The 19,171-nt window shown below is 38.8% G+C and overlaps 1 protein-coding gene and 2 long non-coding RNA genes across 3 annotated transcripts; 2 read left to right on the top strand and 1 right to left on the bottom strand.

Moving 5' to 3' along the window:
* Positions 1–92: 92 nt before the first annotated feature.
* LOC135345219 (deleted in malignant brain tumors 1 protein-like) lies at positions 93–19,102 on the bottom strand. Its single transcript, XM_064542601.1, has 24 exons — positions 18,974–19,102; positions 18,411–18,606; positions 18,121–18,260; positions 17,822–18,020; positions 17,523–17,671; positions 15,806–15,998; positions 14,499–14,650; positions 11,948–12,137; positions 10,797–10,957; positions 7,946–8,147; positions 7,508–7,668; positions 7,003–7,201; positions 6,572–6,732; positions 6,073–6,271; positions 5,642–5,802; positions 4,201–4,411; positions 3,754–3,914; positions 2,951–3,146; positions 2,542–2,693; positions 2,279–2,482; positions 1,982–2,142; positions 1,489–1,699; positions 1,182–1,345; positions 93–673 (listed from the first exon to the last, which is right to left on the bottom strand). Exons 1-20 carry the CDS (start codon positions 19,029–19,031, stop codon positions 2,283–2,285), a joined length of 3,441 nt encoding a protein of 1,146 aa, XP_064398671.1. The 5' UTR covers positions 19,032–19,102; the 3' UTR covers positions 93–673; positions 1,182–1,345; positions 1,489–1,699; positions 1,982–2,142; positions 2,279–2,282.
* Positions 9,345–9,929, top strand: LOC135345313 (uncharacterized). Its single transcript, XR_010397680.1, has 3 exons — positions 9,345–9,506; positions 9,574–9,676; positions 9,729–9,929. It is a non-coding gene; the product is annotated as an uncharacterized LOC135345313 (long non-coding RNA).
* On the top strand, positions 12,443–13,013 carry LOC135345322 (uncharacterized). Its single transcript, XR_010397691.1, has 3 exons — positions 12,443–12,704; positions 12,757–12,825; positions 12,883–13,013. It is a non-coding gene; the product is annotated as an uncharacterized LOC135345322 (long non-coding RNA).
* Positions 19,103–19,171: the final 69 nt, after the last annotated feature.

Below are 19,171 nucleotides of genomic sequence, written 5' to 3'. Positions count from 1 at the left end.
GTTACTATCAGATTTTTGTGATAAACAACCGACAGTCGCACTACAAAAGAGGGAGAACAGTAATTATTATGCTACGTATTCAGCAAAATCTGATACTAGCTATTACTTACTATCAGTCGTACATTTCACTACTTTTAGTTTAATACGTCAATTTGTCTGAACTTCAATATAGTTCAAATATGCTGGAGGGGCTTCTCCGTCAGACAAATATACAGTGCAGGGGGAGGTTGTTCAGTGGGGCACTGAGCAGGGGGTTGTTCTCCACGAGGATAAGGGGCTGGAGGTTGCTGAGTGTATGCGGCTGGGGGTTGCTGAGGGTAGGACGTGTGATACTGGGGGGCAGCATATTGTGCAGTCGGGTAGGGAGCCACTGGTTGAGGTGCATGCATATTTTGAGGGGGTGCCTGATTCGAATATTGGGGTTTTTGGTCCATGGATTGCTGCATAGGATAGGCTGTAGCCGTTTGTGTATTTGACCCAGTGACGACTACAGATGTTGACACAGCGTTATTGACTAGGGGAATCATGTACATGTTGCGAGCCAGACGATGCCTTCTACTCGTTAAAACACAGACCAAGACAAAAATCACAACTATGATAATGACGATAGGAATAGTAACTCCAATACCGATAGAGACGCTGGACACCGAATATGATGTGTAAGAAGTAAATGCTGCATAAAAATAATTTGGTGCATGAGGATCGATAGCATATTTTAAATATATAAAGCTGTATATAATAGCTAGCGGGTATATTCGAGGGCATACAGTTTTCGCTGACTAAGCATGTACTGCGAACATACATAATATTATACTCATGAATTTAATATAATAATACATGCATATGCTCTGCAATAAGGACCTGAGGGACCTATAAAACGCAAGTCATTGCATGGCTATAATTAATGAATATAATGAGTATATCTACTCACTTGATTATAAAACAAAACTGGAATGCATGCAGTCGCCTACTCCCATTAACGTATTGCTAGAAATGCAAGACACCATGCTTCTATATATAGTTAAATGCTTGAATGATCCGAATGATACAATGAACATACGAAGCAAGATATATCCTTATCAACTACAACTATACATGTGCATGATGGCTTGGATAATAAACTTATATAGAAGTACCAGCACACGTAATACTAGCAATATTCTAATCTTTTCTTATCATACTTGTAGTAGTACTAATTTCAGTACAGATCAAGGCCACATCTTGTGAATGGGAGCAATCTTCAACTCCGATAGTGTTAGCAGGACAATTAATGAGTCTGCTCTCAGTTCCTGAGCAACGAAGCTCGTCCAGCCATATCCGAGTGGTTGATGATGCTTGGGAGAAACTATAGGATATAATTATAATAGCAATTTAGTGTGAAAGTATATAAACTGCATGTACTAATATAAAAGTAGCACATCATGCGATGATCTGATGGTAAGTCAGTATAAAAGTAGTTTAACTCAATGATGAGCCTATAATACTCACCCTAGCTTTCCAACTGTTCCGTATCGTGGAGTGGAGGAGGTTGAGTACCCTAGTTGACGACAAGCCACTCTTGCATCATTTGGACTGAAATTTTCCTGACACACTGTCCCCCATTGTCCACTGTAATAGACTTCCAGTCTGCCAGAGGAGCCTCCTGTTAGGCTTGAGAAACCTACCATCCTCAGGTCTCCACTTGAAGGACCTGAGGGACCTATAAAACGCAAGTCATTGCATGGCTATAATTAATAAATAACTACCCACTTGATTATAAAACAAAACTGCATGGAATGCACTCGCCTACTTCCATTAACGTATTGGCTAGATGAAATGCAACATCATGCTTCTATAGTTAATGCTTGCATGACACGATGATTATACGAAGAAGTTCTCATCTACATGCAACTATATACACGTGATATAATTATACATTATACCAGCGCACGTAATACTATATATATATATGTACACAATATTTGTACTCATCTATTCTTACTTGTAGTACTAATTTCAGTACAGATCAAGGCAATATCTTGTGAATGGGAGCAATCTTCAACTCCGATAGTGTTAGCAGGGCAAGTAATGAGTCTGCTCTCAGTTCCTGAGCAGCGAAGCTCGTCCAGCCATGTCCGAGTGGTTGATAAAGGTTGGGAGAAACTATATATAGGGGGAAATAAAAATTATTGCAAAAGCTGTATTTATTATATAAATTAGCTATTGACATTTCCTTCAAGATGGATGATTCGATGGCGAGTAATGAAAGGCCAATAAGATTATTATCTGGTGAGCTTACACATTCATCCTAGCGCTCCAACTGTTCCGTATCGAGTGTAGTTTGAGAACCCTAGTTGACGACAAGCCACTTTTGCATCATTTGGACTGAAGCTGTCGTCACACACTGTTCCCCATTGTCCACTGTAATCGACCTCCAGTCTGCCGGAGGAACCTCCTGTTAGGCCTGAGCTGCCTACCAGCCTCAGGTCTCCACTTGAAGGACCTAAACAACAAAATTTATTACATGGCTATAATAATCGAATATGTTGTATGGCTAATTACTCAGTCCAGTGCAGATCAAGGCCACATCTTCAAAATGAGAGCAATCTTCAACTCCAATAGAGTTAGCAGGACAATCAATGAGTATGCTCTCAGTTCCTAAGCAACGAAGATTGTCCAGCCATGTCGGAGTAGTTGATGAAGCTTGGGAGAAACTATAGGAGTAATGATCATGCTAACACAAATGCACCAGCTATAAATTACATGCATGCAATGACATACCATGCAGACCAGAACAGTGTTTAGGATAATTATGATTGATAAAGGAAATGACTAATGACAATTATTGCACATAAGAAATTAGCTATAGAGTTCCATGAAACTGTATACTCTGTAATACATTTCTTCAAGATGAATGTCGACAGTGAGTCATGAAAGGTAAAATAATTATTAGATGAGCTTACACACTCACCCTAGTGTTCCAACTGTTCCATATTGAGTGTAGGTTGAGAACCTTAGTTGACGACAAGCTACTCTTGCACCATTTAGACTGAAATTGTCCTGGCACACTGTCCCCCATTGTCCACTGTAATAGACTTCCAGTCTGCCAGAGGAGCCTCCTGTTTGGCTTGAGTTGCCTACCAGCCTCAGGTCTCCACGTGAAGGACCTAAACAACACAATTCATTGCATAGCTGAATAATTATATGCTAAGTATCTACTCACTTGATTATAAAACAAAACTGGAATGCATGCAGTCGCCTACTCCCATTATCGTATTGGCTAGAAATGCAAGACATCATGCTTCTATTAATGCTTGCAAGATCTGAATGAAACAATGGACATACGAAGCAAGATGAACATTTAAATCTAATTGGCTAAATACTCATGGTTGCTATGATCTAAAATGCTTAGACACTGTTTAGCCACATGATTTAGAAGTCCTCAGGGCTAGTAGAACCCTCACTGCGTTCGGGATAATACAACCAGCCCTTTGGGCTTCTAAATCATGTAGAAACTTCCTAAACAGTGTCTATAACTATTATTTAGATCTATATAGACTAGTTCTCTTTCGTAGCAAAATAGGCTTCTGTATGCAAATACATGTACGTAGAAGATTGGGCCACGCCCAACTATTAATTATTATGTCATTAATAAGAGGTGTGGCTTCCGGTCGTGGTAGCACCTCCTTCCTCCAAGTCCTGGCTACACTCCTGATACCAGCGCACGTAATACGTTCACAATAATTATTTGTAACTCATTATATCTATTCTTACTTATAGTACTAATTCCAGCGCAGATCAAGGCCACATCTTGAATATGGAAGCAATTTTCATCTCCAATAGAGTTAGCATGACAATCAATGAGTCTGCTCTCATTTCCTGAACAACGAAGATCGTCCAGCCATGTCGGAGTGGATGATGAAGCTTGGGAGAAACTATAGGGGGAAATGATTATGCTAACACAAATGCACCAGCTATATAATTATATAAAAATTACATGCATGCCATTGAATGATACCATTGGCAGACCAGAACAGTGTTTAGGATAACTATGATTGATAAAGGAAATGATTAATGACAATTATTGCACATAAGAAATTAGCTATAGAGTTCCATGAAACTGTATACTCTGTAATACAGTTCTTCAAGATGAATAATTTCGATGGTTGAGTCATGAAAGGTAATTAACAAGATAATTTTCAGATGAGTATACACACTCACCCTAACTCTCCAACTCTTCCGTATTGACTGTAGGTTGAGAACCCTAGTTGATGACAAGCCACTCCTGCATCACTTGAGTTGAAGCTGTCGCCACACACTGTTCCCCATTGTCCATTGTAATAGAGCTCCAGTCTACCAGATCTAGAGGAGCCTCCTGTTAGGCTTGAGCTGTCTACCAGCCTCAGATCTCCACTTAAAGGACCTGAAGGACCTAAACAACACAATTCATTGCATGACTGAATAATTATTTGCTAAGTATCTATACTCACTTGATTATAAAACAAAACTGGAGTGCATTTGCCTACTCCCATTAACGTATTGGCAGAAATGCAAGAAATCATGCTTCTATATACCGTATAGCGGGTATATTTCGAGGGTATAAATTTTCGCGGATGGACCATTACAAAGGATTTCGCGGATTTTATTTTCGTGGTCTGAGTTCCAGCTTTTTGGCGCATGCGCACATCAACATGCAGCTTACCTTCACATCGTTAGCCTCAAATCCATAATACTGAACACGCCTACTATTCATAAATTTTCGTGGGTATAAATTTTCGCGGTACAGGCTCAATCCGCAAAAACCGCGAACATTTATACACTCGAAATATACCCGCTATACGGTAGTTAATGCTTGCAAGATCCGAATGAAACAATGGACATACGAAGCAAGATATATTCTTCTCATCTACATGCAACTACACGTGATGGTTTGGATAACAAAGTATTATACCCGTACCCAGGGGAGTAGCCTGGGGTCATGGTGCTCAAGCATGCACCCCCTTTCATCTATCTGAGATTGTACACAAAGTGTACCTGATTGTCAAGCTGAGCACCCCCTTCTCTTCCAGGCAGTTAGCTAGCTATATAGTAGGCAAGCAAAACAAATTGGTCTTTAAACTGTATAGCTATTCTAGCTTAGATCGTTCTCTTTTGTAGCAAAATAGGCTTTTCTCTATGGAAATAGAAGATTGGGCCACGCCCAACTATTAATAAGTGACAGGCTGTCCAAACTTTCGCTATTACCTTATTTTTCCTAATTAAGCAATCTTTGAGAGCCGTTTTTCTCGATACTACATTTTACGGCTTCGAGTTTCCAACGCACATAACTAGGGTATGAAACTATGTATGTGAACACTAAGCATATCATTGTGTAGGCAATGCTCTGCTCTATCACTTGGTACATTAATTACCAAAATTTTAGTCTGCTCCAATAGTCTGGTTTTCCTAGAGCCTGTCACAATTATTAGGTCATTAATAAGAGGTGTGGTTTCCGGTCAACCATAATTATTTCAGCGCTGCGCAGCTCAAAATCGGGCGCTTTGCGCCCTCTTTCGTCATGGTAGCACCCCCTTCCTCAAAGTCCTGGCTATGGCCCTGATACCAGCGCACGTAATACTATAATTATGTACACAATATTTGTACTCATTATATCTATTCTTACTTGTAGTACTATTTTCAGTACAGATCAAGGCAATATCTTCAAAATGGTAGCAATCTTCAACTCCGATAGAGTTAGCAGGACAATCAATGAGTCTGCTCTCATTTCCTAAGCAACGAAGATTGTCCAGCCATGTCGGAGTGAATGATGAAGCTTCAGAGAAACTATATATAGGAGTAATGATCATGCTAACACAAATGCATCAGCTATATAATTATACATAAATTACATGCATGCCATTGAATGATACCATCGGCAGACCAGAACAGTGTTTAGGATGATAAAGGAAATGATTAATTATTGCACATAAGAAATAGCTATAGAGTTCCATGAAACTGTATACTCTGTAATACATTTCTTCAAGATGAATGATTCGATGGTGAGTCATGAAAGGTAATTAACAAGACAATTTTCAGATGAGTATACACACTCACCTTAGTGTTGTTCCAACTGTTCCGTATTGAGTGTAGGTTGAGAACCCTAGTTGACGACAAGCCACCACCGCATCACTTGAGTCGAAGCTGTCATCACACACGGTCCCCCATTGTCCACTGTAATAGAACTCCAGTCTACCAGAGGAGCCTCCTGTTTGGCCTGAGTTGCCTACTAGCCTCAGGTCTCCACTTGAAGGACCTAACCAACACAATTCATTTCATGGCTGAATAATTATATGCTAAGTATATCTACTCACTATAAAACAAAACTGGAATGCACTCGCCTATTCCCATTAACGTATTGGCTAGAAATGCAAGACATCATGCTTCTATAATTAAATGCTTGCAAGATCCGAATGACACGATGAACATACGAAGCAAGATAATTATATCCTTCTCATCTACATGCAACTATATATACACGTGATATATATACATTATACCAGCGGACGTAATACTATATGTACACAATACTTGTACTCATTATATCTATTCTTACTTGTAGTACTATTTTCAGTACAGATCAAGGCAATATCTTCAAAATGGTCGCAATCTTCAACTCCGATAGAGTTAGCAGTACAATCAATGAGTCTGCTCTCCTTTCCTAAGCAACGAAGATTGTCCAGCCATATCGGAGTGAATGATGAAGCTTCAGAGAAACTATATATAGGAGTAATGATCATGCTAACACAAATGCACCAGCTATATAATTATACAAAAATTACATGCATGCCATTGAATGATACCATCGACAGACCAGAACAGTGTTTAGGATGATAAATGAAATGACAATTATTGCACATAAGAAATTAGCTATAGAGTTCCATGAAACTGTATACTCTGTAATACATTTCTTCAAGATGAATGATTCGATGGTGAGTCATGAAAGGTAATTAACAAGATAATTTTCAGATGAGTATACACACTCACCCTAGTATTGTTCCAACTGTTCCGTAATGAGTGTAGGTTGAGAACCCTAGTTGACGACAAGCCACCACTGCATCACTTGAGTCGAAGCTGTTATCACACACTGTCCCCCATTGTCCACTGTAATAGAACTCCAGTCTACCAGAGGAGCCTCCTGTTTGGCCTGAGTTGCCTACTAGCCTCAGGTCTCCACTTGAAGGACCTAACCAACACAATTCATTTCATGGCTGAATAATTATATGCTAAGTATAATTATCTACTCACTATAAAACAAAACTGGAATGCACTCGCCTACTCCCATTAACGTATTGGCTAGAAATGCAAGACATCATGCTTCTATAGTTAAATGCTTGCAAGATCCGAATGACACGATGAACATACGAAGCAAGATAATTATATCCTTCTCATCTACATGCAACTATATACACGTGATATATATACATTATACCAGCGGACGTAATACTATATATATGTACACAATACTTGTACTCATCATATCTATTCTTACTTGTAGTACTATTTTCAGTACAGATCAAGGCAATATCTTCAAAATGGTCGCAATCGTCAACTCCGATAGAGTTAGCAGGACAATCAATGAGTCTGCTCTCATTTCCTAAGCAACGAAGATTGTCCAGCCATATCGGAGTGGGTGATGAAACTTGAAAGAAACTATAAGAGTAATGATCATGCTAAAACAAATGCACCAGCTATATAATTATAAATTACATGCATGCCATTGAATGATACCATTGGCAGACCAGAACAGTGTTTAGGATAACTATGATTGATAAAGGAAATGACTAATGACAATTATTGCATATAAGAAATTAGCTAGAGTTCCATGAAACTGTATACTCTGTAATACATTTCTTCAAGATGAATGATTCGATGGTGAGTCATGAAAGGTAATTAACAAGATAATTTTCAGATGAGTATACACACTCACCGTAGTGTTGTTATTCTAACTTCTCCGTATTGAGTGTAGGTTGAGAACCCTAGTTGACGACAAGCCACCACTGCATCAATTGAGTCGAAGCTGTCATCACACACGGTCCCCCATTGTCCACTGTAATAGACCTCCAGTCTGCCAGAGGAGCCTCCTGTTAGGCCTGAGCTGCCTACCAGCCTCAGGTCTCCACTTGATTGTCCTGTATATATGCAGACACAAAAATTAGAAAAGCCCTCAGCCACTTTAGTACCCTCGCTACGCTTGGGATACTAAATCAGTGCCTTTGGGCTTCTAAATCTCATAGACACCTCCAAAACAGTATCTAACTCATTTAGATACTAGTGCGCATGTGCAAAACCGCTTGACTACAATACAATTATACTTGACAACGGAATACTAGGTATACATACTAAGTCCCATTATTATAGTATAATTATCTGCTCTGAGGTACTTTTCCCATGTACTTCCCATGTACTTCCCATGTAGATCTTATCAAATAGTGTCTAATCTTAAAGAATGCTGTACGCCATCTTGTACTTGGTAATGTCATTATTGTTTAGGCTGAAAATGCTCCCTTGTCAATACAATTTCCTAAATCACTATATTAATAAAATTAGTACCCTCGCTACACAGTCACTCGGGATACTAAATCAGTGCTTTGGGCTTTTAAATCCCATATAGACACCTTCAAAACAGTGTCTCAGTATAACTATTATTTATTATAGAAAGTTAATTCTTGTTCACCGAATTCATACCAGTCTAACCAACTTTATTAGCAGAATCGATCATGCATGCACACGATCAATCATACTGAGGAGAAGAGTAATACAAAATGGTAGCAATTGTGAACTATAGTTTGACAGTCACAATATTATTGATTCAGTATAGTGACAGTATTAAACCTTTAAAAAGATGGAGCTGTATTCTCATATGCATGCATGGTTGTCTATCCAAGGTCGTTTGAGTTAATCAATTCTTAGGGCGCAAAAATGGTTTATAGTGGCTGGTTTTGTAGGCAGAAGAATGGATATGTATATAATCGCTATAGCTGCTAAGAAAGTATAGATACACTGTTAAAAATGGGGTGTTACGTAGCACACTAATTTTAGTAGGTAAATGTCAGTGGTGTGTTAATGAACACACTCGTGTGTTTGTCGTGCTCAACAACACACTTGGAGTGTAATAGAACACACTTGGGTGACACAACAGAATGGTGTGTTACTGAACACACTGACATCCATACAGTGGTGTAAAGTAGCACACGATATATAAGATATTAAGAAGGTAAGTATGGCTATAGTATATAGAAGCCTGCAATGCATGTAGAATCTCTACATGCATGCTATATAGAGCTAAGTGGCTAAGTCCAGACCTTCTGTGTGCGCATGCGCATTGAGGCTAGAAGCACATGTAGTGTGCTTTAATTAAAATCAACAAAGACTCAAGAACTGGAGAAGAGCTCAATTTAGCTCTATACTAACTGCACTGAGTATTTAGCTTTCCTGAAGAACATACACTACTGCAGCACTTCATGGAGCTTCCAAAGGCCATTCATGTGGTAAGCTGGTGCAATACTATGTGTGATATGATCATATAAATTATATATAGCCTTTCTCACAACTCAGCCCAGAACTTGACCTCATTTTTGACTTGAGCACTGGTTTGGGTACAGAAGTGACTATTCTCTGGGACATACTAACTGCTATAAATGTGCAGAAAAGTATCCAGGTACGTGGAGTAATAGATATGCTTACCAGACATAATTATATTTATTATTTAGGACAAGACAAGATGACAAGATGACTTCAATCAAAATGTGCTACTGCTGCTGTGCGCTCTTTCGTCAAAAAGGGAACATGTGATGTGCTGTCATTAACAGTAATGTGTTGTAATAATCCGTATAACATTTAAATAGTCATTCGTTGTATAGATGTGTTTTTAATTTGTGTTAAATGACTTGTACATTTCGTTGAAATTGCAACAGCACCAAGCTAACTAACATAGAGCAACTACACTATACCGTCCTGAAAATAACCAAGTTACGAGGTGCACATGCACTGTATGCATGTGCTAGACAACCATTATTAGTGTGCTTGAAGGCACTGTATGCATGTGCTAGACAACACTTTACCATTATTAGTGTGCTTAAAGGCACTTATGCATGTGCTAGATAACACACTTGCCAATGTGTTCAGCGACACACAACAGTCTATGTGTTACAAAACACCTTTAGGGGTGTCAAATTTAAAGTGTCGTACCAACATCCCAAAAGTGTGTTCCAGAACACATCATTTTTAACAGTGTATATACCATAATTACAGATTACATTTATACTATATACTTGAAGTATAATGAGTGAAAGCTCACCTCTAACAGCCCAAACCAGGCTCAGGAAAGTGACTGACTTCCACAGCAAACAACTCATCATTGCATGGTAATGCTTGCAACTCAGTTCAGTTAATAGTTAATATCGCATAGTGAAAGTAGCATGTACTATGGTAGCTACGTATACAGCAGAATCTGATACTAATTTTCTAGCTATTACTATCAGTTGGAGGACCTAACCAACACAATGACTGAATAATTATATGCTAAGTATCTACTCACTTGATTAATATTAAACAAAACTGGAATGCATGCAGTCGCCTACTCCCATTAACGTATTGGCTAGAAATGTAAGACATCATGCTTCTATAGTTAAATGCTTGAATGACATGATGAACATACGAAGCAAGATAATTATATCCTTCTCATCTACATGCAACTACACGTGATATATATACATTATACCAGTGGACATAATACTATATGTACACAATATTTGTATACTCATTACATCTATTCTTACTTGTAGTACTATTTTCAGTACAGATCAAGGCAATATCTTCAAAATGGTTGCAATCGTCAACTCCGATAGAGTTAGCAGGACAATCAATGAGTCTGCTCTCATTTCCTAAGCAACGAAGATTGTCCAGCCATGTCGTAGTGGATGATAAAACTTTGAATGAACTATAGGAGTATTGATCATGCTAACACAAATGCACCAGCTATATAATTATACATAAATTACATGCATGCCATTGAATGATACCATCGGCAGACCAGAACAGTGTTTAGGATAATTATGATTGATAAAGGAAATGATTAATGACAATTATTGCACATAAGAAATTAGCTATAGAGTTCCATGAAACTGTATACTCTGTAATACATTTCTTCAAGATGAATGATTCGATGGTGAGTCATGAAAGGTAATTCACAAGATAATTTTCAGATGAGTATACACACTCACCCTACTCAGGTAGGCTAAGGCAGATTTTTTGCAAAACAGCATTAAATTGGAGATGAAGTGTACTGTATACAACTCAGATTTATTGTATGAATATCTTGACAATAGTACCTTTTTTCACCCAAAATGTATTGTGGACATAAATACCATTAATTTGATAACACTATTACCATGGTTACTATTTTGTTGTGTGCGTTAGCTGTGACCAAAAATTACTGACCTTAACTTTCATTTTAGAAATGCAGCCTCCAATACTACTTCATACAAAGCAATATTACTACCAAAAGAAAGCTATTGGTGATATCTAATAGAAAAAATATCAGTATTTGGTATGAGGTCATTCTAGCTCAGATTACAGTAACTTAATTGATAAAAATGCTGAAAATGGAGAAAATTAATCAGTCATATGCATACTGTACAAAGTACATGAAAGCAGCCCTAAATACCAGCATAGTTCCTACTGTACTATAGTAAGAGCTTTCTTTTGATACTAAGATGGGGTCATAAAATTGTGTATTGGAGGCTGCATTCTCAAAAGAGTGATTTAATAAATGGTCACAGGTAACGCACACAACATGCCAGTAACCACGGCAATGATGTTATCATACTGATCCTTTTACGTATAAGATATAATTCAAGAGCAAAATCATGCGTTGATTAATTATACTATTTTTATGGCACTAATCTTGAATATTTATGTCTTAACCCACCTGAGTACTGTTCCGTATTGAGTGTAGGTTGAGAACCCTAGTTGACGACAAGCCACCACTGCATCACTTGAGTCGAAGCTGTCATCACACACGGTCCCCCATTGTCCACTGTAATAGACCTCCAGTCTGCCAGAGGAGCCTCCTATTAGGCCTGAGTTGTCTACCAGCCTCAGGTCTCCACTTGATTGTCCTATATATAATTATGCAGACACGAAAATTAGAAAAGCCCTCAGCCACTTTAGTACCCTCGCTATGCTTGGGATAATAAATCAGTGCCTTTGGGCTTCTAAATACTATAGGTATAATTGGGGCGAGCGTAGCGAGCCTTATCGTAGTGACCTCGGTAGACAATTTCTCTGTATGTATGTATGTATGTATGTATGTATGTAATGGTACGTTCGTCGGCCTGATAGCCGGTTTTTACACACGCGGTCCTTACCAATTTCGTGTATTCCTCGTGTATTTTGCACAACTGGAGGCATAAGAACTAGAAAAAGTTGCATAAAATGAATCCTGACAACGAAAGCAAACAAGAAAGACTTCGAATAAGGAGGGATCGAGAGAGACAAGCAAGAGCCCAAGAAACAGCTGAAGAGAAAGAAGTCAGGCTAGCCAATCGCAGAGAAAAGCACAGGGCACTCAAGATTCGATGCCAATAGAGCATTCCAGCAACTGAGACGGGACACAGAGACTCCTGAGGCCAGGCAGGCACGCCTACAGCAAATGGCTGCTTCCACCCAAACCAGCAGAGCTTCAGGTAAGTACAGGCGGCGTACAGGTGATATAAGCCAGTGTAATTTTCATTACAGATACTCCTGAGGCCAGACAGGCACGCCTACAGCAAATGGCTGCTTCAACTCAAACCAGCAGAGCCTCGGGTAAGTGCCACTGACAAGTGGCGTTCATGATGATAAGCCAGTGTTTTTTTTCTACAGAGACTCCTGAGGCCAGACAGGCACGCTTGGAACAAGACAGGCATAGGTATTCACAACACATAGATGTGAACCACCTGTACTGCTAACACGCTCGCCCCATGACACCTTGTGTCACCCTAGTACTAGATAAATTTGCAGGTATACTAAGTCCCATAGTATACCTGCTCTTCGGCACTTTTCCCATGTATTTCCCATGTACTTCCCATGTAGATATTATCAAATAGTGTCTAATCTTAAAGAATGCTGTACGCCATCCTGTATAGTGTCATTATTATTTAGGCTGAAAATGCTCCCTTGTTGATACAATTTCCTAAATCACTATTAACAAAATTAGTACCCTCGCTACGCTCGGGATACTAAATCAGTGCCTTTGGGCTTTTAAATCCCATAGACACCTCCAAAACAGTGTCTATAACTATTATTTATTAAACAGAGTGGAAAGTTGGATTCTTGTTCACTGAATTCATACCAGTCTAACTAGCAGAATCGATCATGCATGCACACAATAAATCATACTGAGTAGAAGAGTAATACAAAATGGTAGCAATTGTGAACTATAGTTTGACAGTCACAATATTATTGATTATAGTGACAGCATTAAACCTTTAAAAAGATGGAGCTGTACTCTCATATGCATGCATGTTTGTCTGTCTAACGTCGTTTAAGTTAATCAATTCTTAGGGCGCAAAAATGGCTTATAGTGACTGGTTTTGTAGGCAGAAGAATGGATATGTATATGATCACTATAGCTGCTAAGAAAGTATAGATATATACCATAATTACAGATTACATTTATACTATATACTTGAAGTATAATGAGTGAAAGCTCACCTCTAACAGCCCAAACTAGGCTCAGGAAAGTGACTGACTTCCACAGTAAACAACTCATCATTGGTAATGCTTGCAACTCAGTTCAGTTAATAGTTAATATCGTATAGTGAAAGTAGCATGTACTATAGTGAAGTAACTATTACTACGCATGCGCACTACACCAAATGTAGAAATAGACTTACTGAGGCTCACAAGGAACTGAGTGTGTGTGTGTGTGTGTGCGTGTGTGTGTGCATGTGTGCCCGCCTGTGTGTGTTCCAGGTGGATCGAGTCTCCCCCTCCACAAAATATAAATCTGTGTTGGTTCTTGGCACGGAGGGATCGTTCAAGAGAGAGGAATATTAGCGATGTCTATTCTAGATTTTTGTGATAAAACAACCGACATGCAGTCGCACTAAAATAACAAATGAGAGAGGACAGTAATTATTATATGCTACGTATACAGCAGAATCTGATACTAATTTTCTAGCTATTACTATCAGTTGGAGGACCTAACCAGCACAATTCATTGCATGACTGAATAATTATATGCTAAGTATCTACTCACTTGATTATGAAACAAAACTGGAGTGCAGTCGCCTACTCCCATTAACGTATTGGCTAGAAATGCAAGACATCATGCTTCTATAGTTATAAATGCTTGAATGACACGATGAACATACGAAGCAAAATAATTATATCCTTCTCATCTACATGCAACTACACGTGATATATATATACATTATACCAGCAGACGTAATACTATATGTACACAATATTTGTATACTCATTATATCTATACTTACTATTTTCAGTACAGATCAAGGCAATATCATCCAAATGGTTGCAATTTTCATCTCCGATAGAGTTAGCAGGACAATCAATGAGTCTGTTCTCATTTCCTAAGCAACGAAGATTGTCCAGCCATGTCGGAGTGGATGATGAATATTGGACGAAACTATAAGAGTAATGATCATGCTAACACAAATGCACCAGCTATATAAGTATTATTTAGAACACACCTAGCCAAGATTAAGTGTTTTAATCTGCGTGCCGAGGATGGCCTCGAGGTTAACGTGGTGCTCGAGGCGCAGCCGAGAGCATTACGTAACCGAGAGGCCATCCGAGTGCACCAGATTAAAACACGTGACTTGGCTAGGTGTGTTCTAAAGGATTTAGTGCTGTCACGTGAGCTCTAGCCTCGCGTGGCAGCTAGATCTAGCTACATTTTAAATCAGTTGCTGGTGACTAGCTAGCTAGCTAGACGTAATAGCAAGTTTTAGTAGGTTTGTAGATCCAGTAACTGATGCAAAGGAGAAAGAGATACGATCTAAAGCTATCTGGACTGACTGGGCATGTTCTCGACTTATTTCTCCTGCTGACCAACAGTCCCGATCCCACTACTGGATATGCCTCCAGTTGATCTGGCTTACTGGATGGGAAACTTTGTGCGCAAACTATATGGCAATGAGTATCTGGTTTGCTCTTTTAGAACGCTATGATATTCGAAGCACCTTTGATGTATGGATCTGGCTTAGGTACAGGTATGTACATCTTTGAAGCAAGCTGAGCCTATTTCTCCAGACGAAAAAGTGATGCTATGGTCAACTCAGCAATTCGATACACATGAAACAAGTCGAAACAATAACATTCAACTTTCTAATACTTTTCAGCTTTGCTTGTGTACGTATTCTATTATTATTATAATTATGATGACATTCAGATTCAATCTGCTTGTATTATGATTGTTTGATAAAAGTGTGCATTAACAAACCAACTTAAAGCACACTTAAGTGTGGATTAAGTTATTTAATCCATGGTCACCTGACTACTTTCAGATAAGCTGATTGGCTGGAGATCATGTGATCAACACTAATTATACATAAATTACATGCATGCCATTGAATGATACCATCGGCAGACCAGAACAGTGTTTAGGATAATTATGATTGATAAAGGAAATGATTAATGACAATTATTGCACATAAGAAATTAGCTATAGAGTTCCATGAAACTGTATACTCTGTAATACATTTCTTCAAGATGAATGATTCGATGGTGAGTCATGAAAGGTAATTAACAAGATAATTTTCAGATGAGTATACACACTCACCCTAGTATTGTTAGAACTGTTCCGTAATGAGTGTAGGTTGAGAACCCTAGTTGACGACAAGCCACCACCGCATCACTTGAGTCGAAGCTGTCATCACACACGGTCCCCCATTGTCCACTGTAATAGACCTCTAGTCTGCCAGAGGAGCCTCCTGTTAGGCCTGAGTTGTATACCAGCCTCAATTCTCCAATTCCTGTATATATGCAGACACGAAAATTAGAAAAGCCCTCAGCCACTTTAGTACCCTCGCTACGCTTGGGATACTAAATCAGTGCCTTTGGGCTTCTAAATCCCATAGACACCTCCAAAACAGTATCTAACTCATTTAGATACTAGTGCGCATGTGCAAACCGCTTGACTACAATACAATTACTTGACAATGGAATACTATAGGTATATACTAAGTAAATTTGCAGGTATACTATAAGTCCCATAGTATACCTGCTCTTCGGCACTTTTCCCATGTATTTCCCATGTACTTCCCATGTAGATATTATCAAATAGTGTCTAATCTTAAAGAATGCTGTACGCCATCCTGTATAGTGTCATTATTATTTAGGCTGAAAATGCTCCCTTGTTGATACAGTTTCCTAAATCACTATTACAAATGAGTACCCTCGCTATGCTCGGGATACTAAATCAGTGCCTTTGGGCTTTTAAATCCCATAGACACCTCCAAAACAGTGTCTATAACTATTATTTATTAAACAGAGTGGAAAGTTGATTCTTATTCACCGAATTCATACCAGTCTAACTAGCAGAATCGATCATGCATGCACACAATAAATCATACTGAGTAGAAGAGTAATACAAAATGGTAGCAATTGTGAACAGTCACAATATTATTGATTATAGTGACTATTAAATTTCATAAAAGATGGAGCTGTATTCTCATATGCATGCATGTTTGTCTGTCTAAGGTCATTTAAGTTAATCAATTCTTAGGGCGTAAAAATGGCTTATCGTGACTGGTTTTGTAGGCAGAAGAATGGATATGTATATGATCACTATAGCTGCTAAGAAAGTATAGATATATAGCATAATTACAGAATATTTATACTATATGAAGTATATTGAGTGAAAGCTCACCTCTAACAGCCCAAACTAGGCTCAGGAAAGTGACTGACTTCCACAGCAAACAACTCATCATTGGTAATGCTTGCAACTCAGTTCAGTGTTATTGATGGGTTAATATCGAAAGTAGCCCCGGTAGTACTATGGTGAATTAATAATTACTGCGCATGCGCACTACACCAAATGTAGAAATACTTGAGTGTGTGTGCGCAGGCCCAGATCTAGGGGGGGGTTACAGGGGTTGCAACCCCCCCAAACACTCATAGCTCAACCTACACTTGTGTTGCTTGTGGCTAAACGAGCAATGTGGTTAACTTACAAGCTGTGAACTACTACCGTATTACTAGAATATTTTGCAGGTGAAAAACCTTTGCGAATGAGCCAAATCAGCAGAACATTTGACCCTTTGCGATCTAACTATTGCGTTCTGGCAAGGATCGATCGTGTGTATTTACTAGTAATAATTTTAGGTTTTGCGGATTTTATTTTTGCGAATTGATCAACCATCGCAAAGTTCGCAAATGTTTGATATAAGTCAGAGTTATGTGTCATCGAATATATACCAATTGAAATTCCGAGCTAAAAAGTTTCAACCATCAAGTGCACCATTAATTATTGTGCAATATAACTTATTGACTCTTACTTATAGTACAGATCAAGGCCACATCTTTTGAATGGGTGCAATCTTCATCTCCGATAGTGTTTGCAGGACAATCAACGAGTCTTCTCTCAGTTCCTAAGCAACGAAGTTCGTCCAGCCATGTCCGAGTGGTTGATAAAGCTTGGGAGAAACTAAAGGAAGAAATGATTCAAAATATTGCACTAGCTGTAGAAATTTGCTCCATCAAAATTCAACTTTTTACTTAGTAATACTACAATGTATGATCCAATGCCATGGCAAGTCATACAAAAAGATGAGCTTATACACACGTACTGACTTACCCTAGCATTTCAACTGTTCCGTATTGAATAGAGGTCGAGCTGTACCCCAGCTGATGACAAGCCACCCTTGCATCACTTGCGCCGAAGCTGTCATTACACACTGTTCCCCATTGTCCATTGTAATAGAACTCCAGTCTACCAGAGGAGCCTCCTGTTAGGCTTGAGTTGCCTACCAGCCTCAGGTCTCCATTTGAAGGGCCTATATAAACAACACAACTCATTACATGGCTATTATAGCTAACTGGAGTGCATGTAGCAATGCTATAATTATAATATATATACACACTATTCGTACTTACAGACCAAAGCCACGTCTTCTGAATGGGTGCAATCTTCAATTCCGATAGGGTTAGCAGGACAATTAATGAGTCTGAACTCAGATCCACGACAACGAAGCTCGTCCAGCCATGTTGGAGTAGATAGTGAAGCTTGGGAGAAACTATAAATATATGAAGAAATGCAAAGAAATTAGCTGTGGAGCTCAAAAAGATTAACAAACTGTGCAATTCAAGATGGATGATTTGATGGCAGGTCATAATTATTACGGATAATAATTATCGTTAACTTTCTGATAAGCTTACACACTCACCCTAGCCTTCCAACTGTTCCGTATCGGCTGTAGCTTGAGAACCCTAGTTGACGACAAGCCACTCTTGCATCATTTATACTGAAGCTGTCGTTACACACTGTCCCCCATCGACCATCGTAATAGACCTCCAGTCTGCCAGAGGAGCCTCCTGTTCGACTAAAGCTGCCTACTAGCCTCAGGTTTCCAGTTGATTGTCCTGCAGACACAAAATTAAGATGAATACATGTGCATGCAACCAATAATTATAATAATCTTCTCGCTAAATTTAGTACGTATCAGTAGGCCAACATCCCTCACATGCATGCAGTACAGTTGAGCTGAGGGAAATGTTTTCCGATATAAGTTATGGAATATTGAGAAGATGAGAAAATTGGTTGCTCATGCATACATTCAGTTTTATTAGAGAACCACAATTGTAATAATTGTTTTAATTGTTTTACTTCATGAGAGCTTGTAAGCGGAAGATGAAGAGTAATAAATTCCACTAGATCTATATAGATCTATAATTATACACATGTCATATCAAAAAGTTTAAAGCCAAAGGTATATTATAGTCAGCTCACCTCCAACAGCCCAAACCAGGCTCAGGACAGTAACTGAGGTCCACAGTAGACAATTCATTATTGGTATAATGCTTCTTGCAATTCAGTATCATGCACAGAATGAAGGCACACACACTTTTATACACCTCTTGTGCAATTATTACATGTGCATAAATTCTTGTAGGAGGATGTGGGTGTATGAAAAGAATGCATGGGGGT

The sequence above is a fragment of the Halichondria panicea genome, chromosome 12 (assembly GCF_963675165.1).
Source record: "Halichondria panicea chromosome 12, odHalPani1.1, whole genome shotgun sequence".
Classification (NCBI taxonomy): domain Eukaryota; kingdom Metazoa; phylum Porifera; class Demospongiae; order Suberitida; family Halichondriidae; genus Halichondria; species Halichondria panicea.
This window is presented reverse-complemented; position numbering and strand designations above follow the sequence as displayed.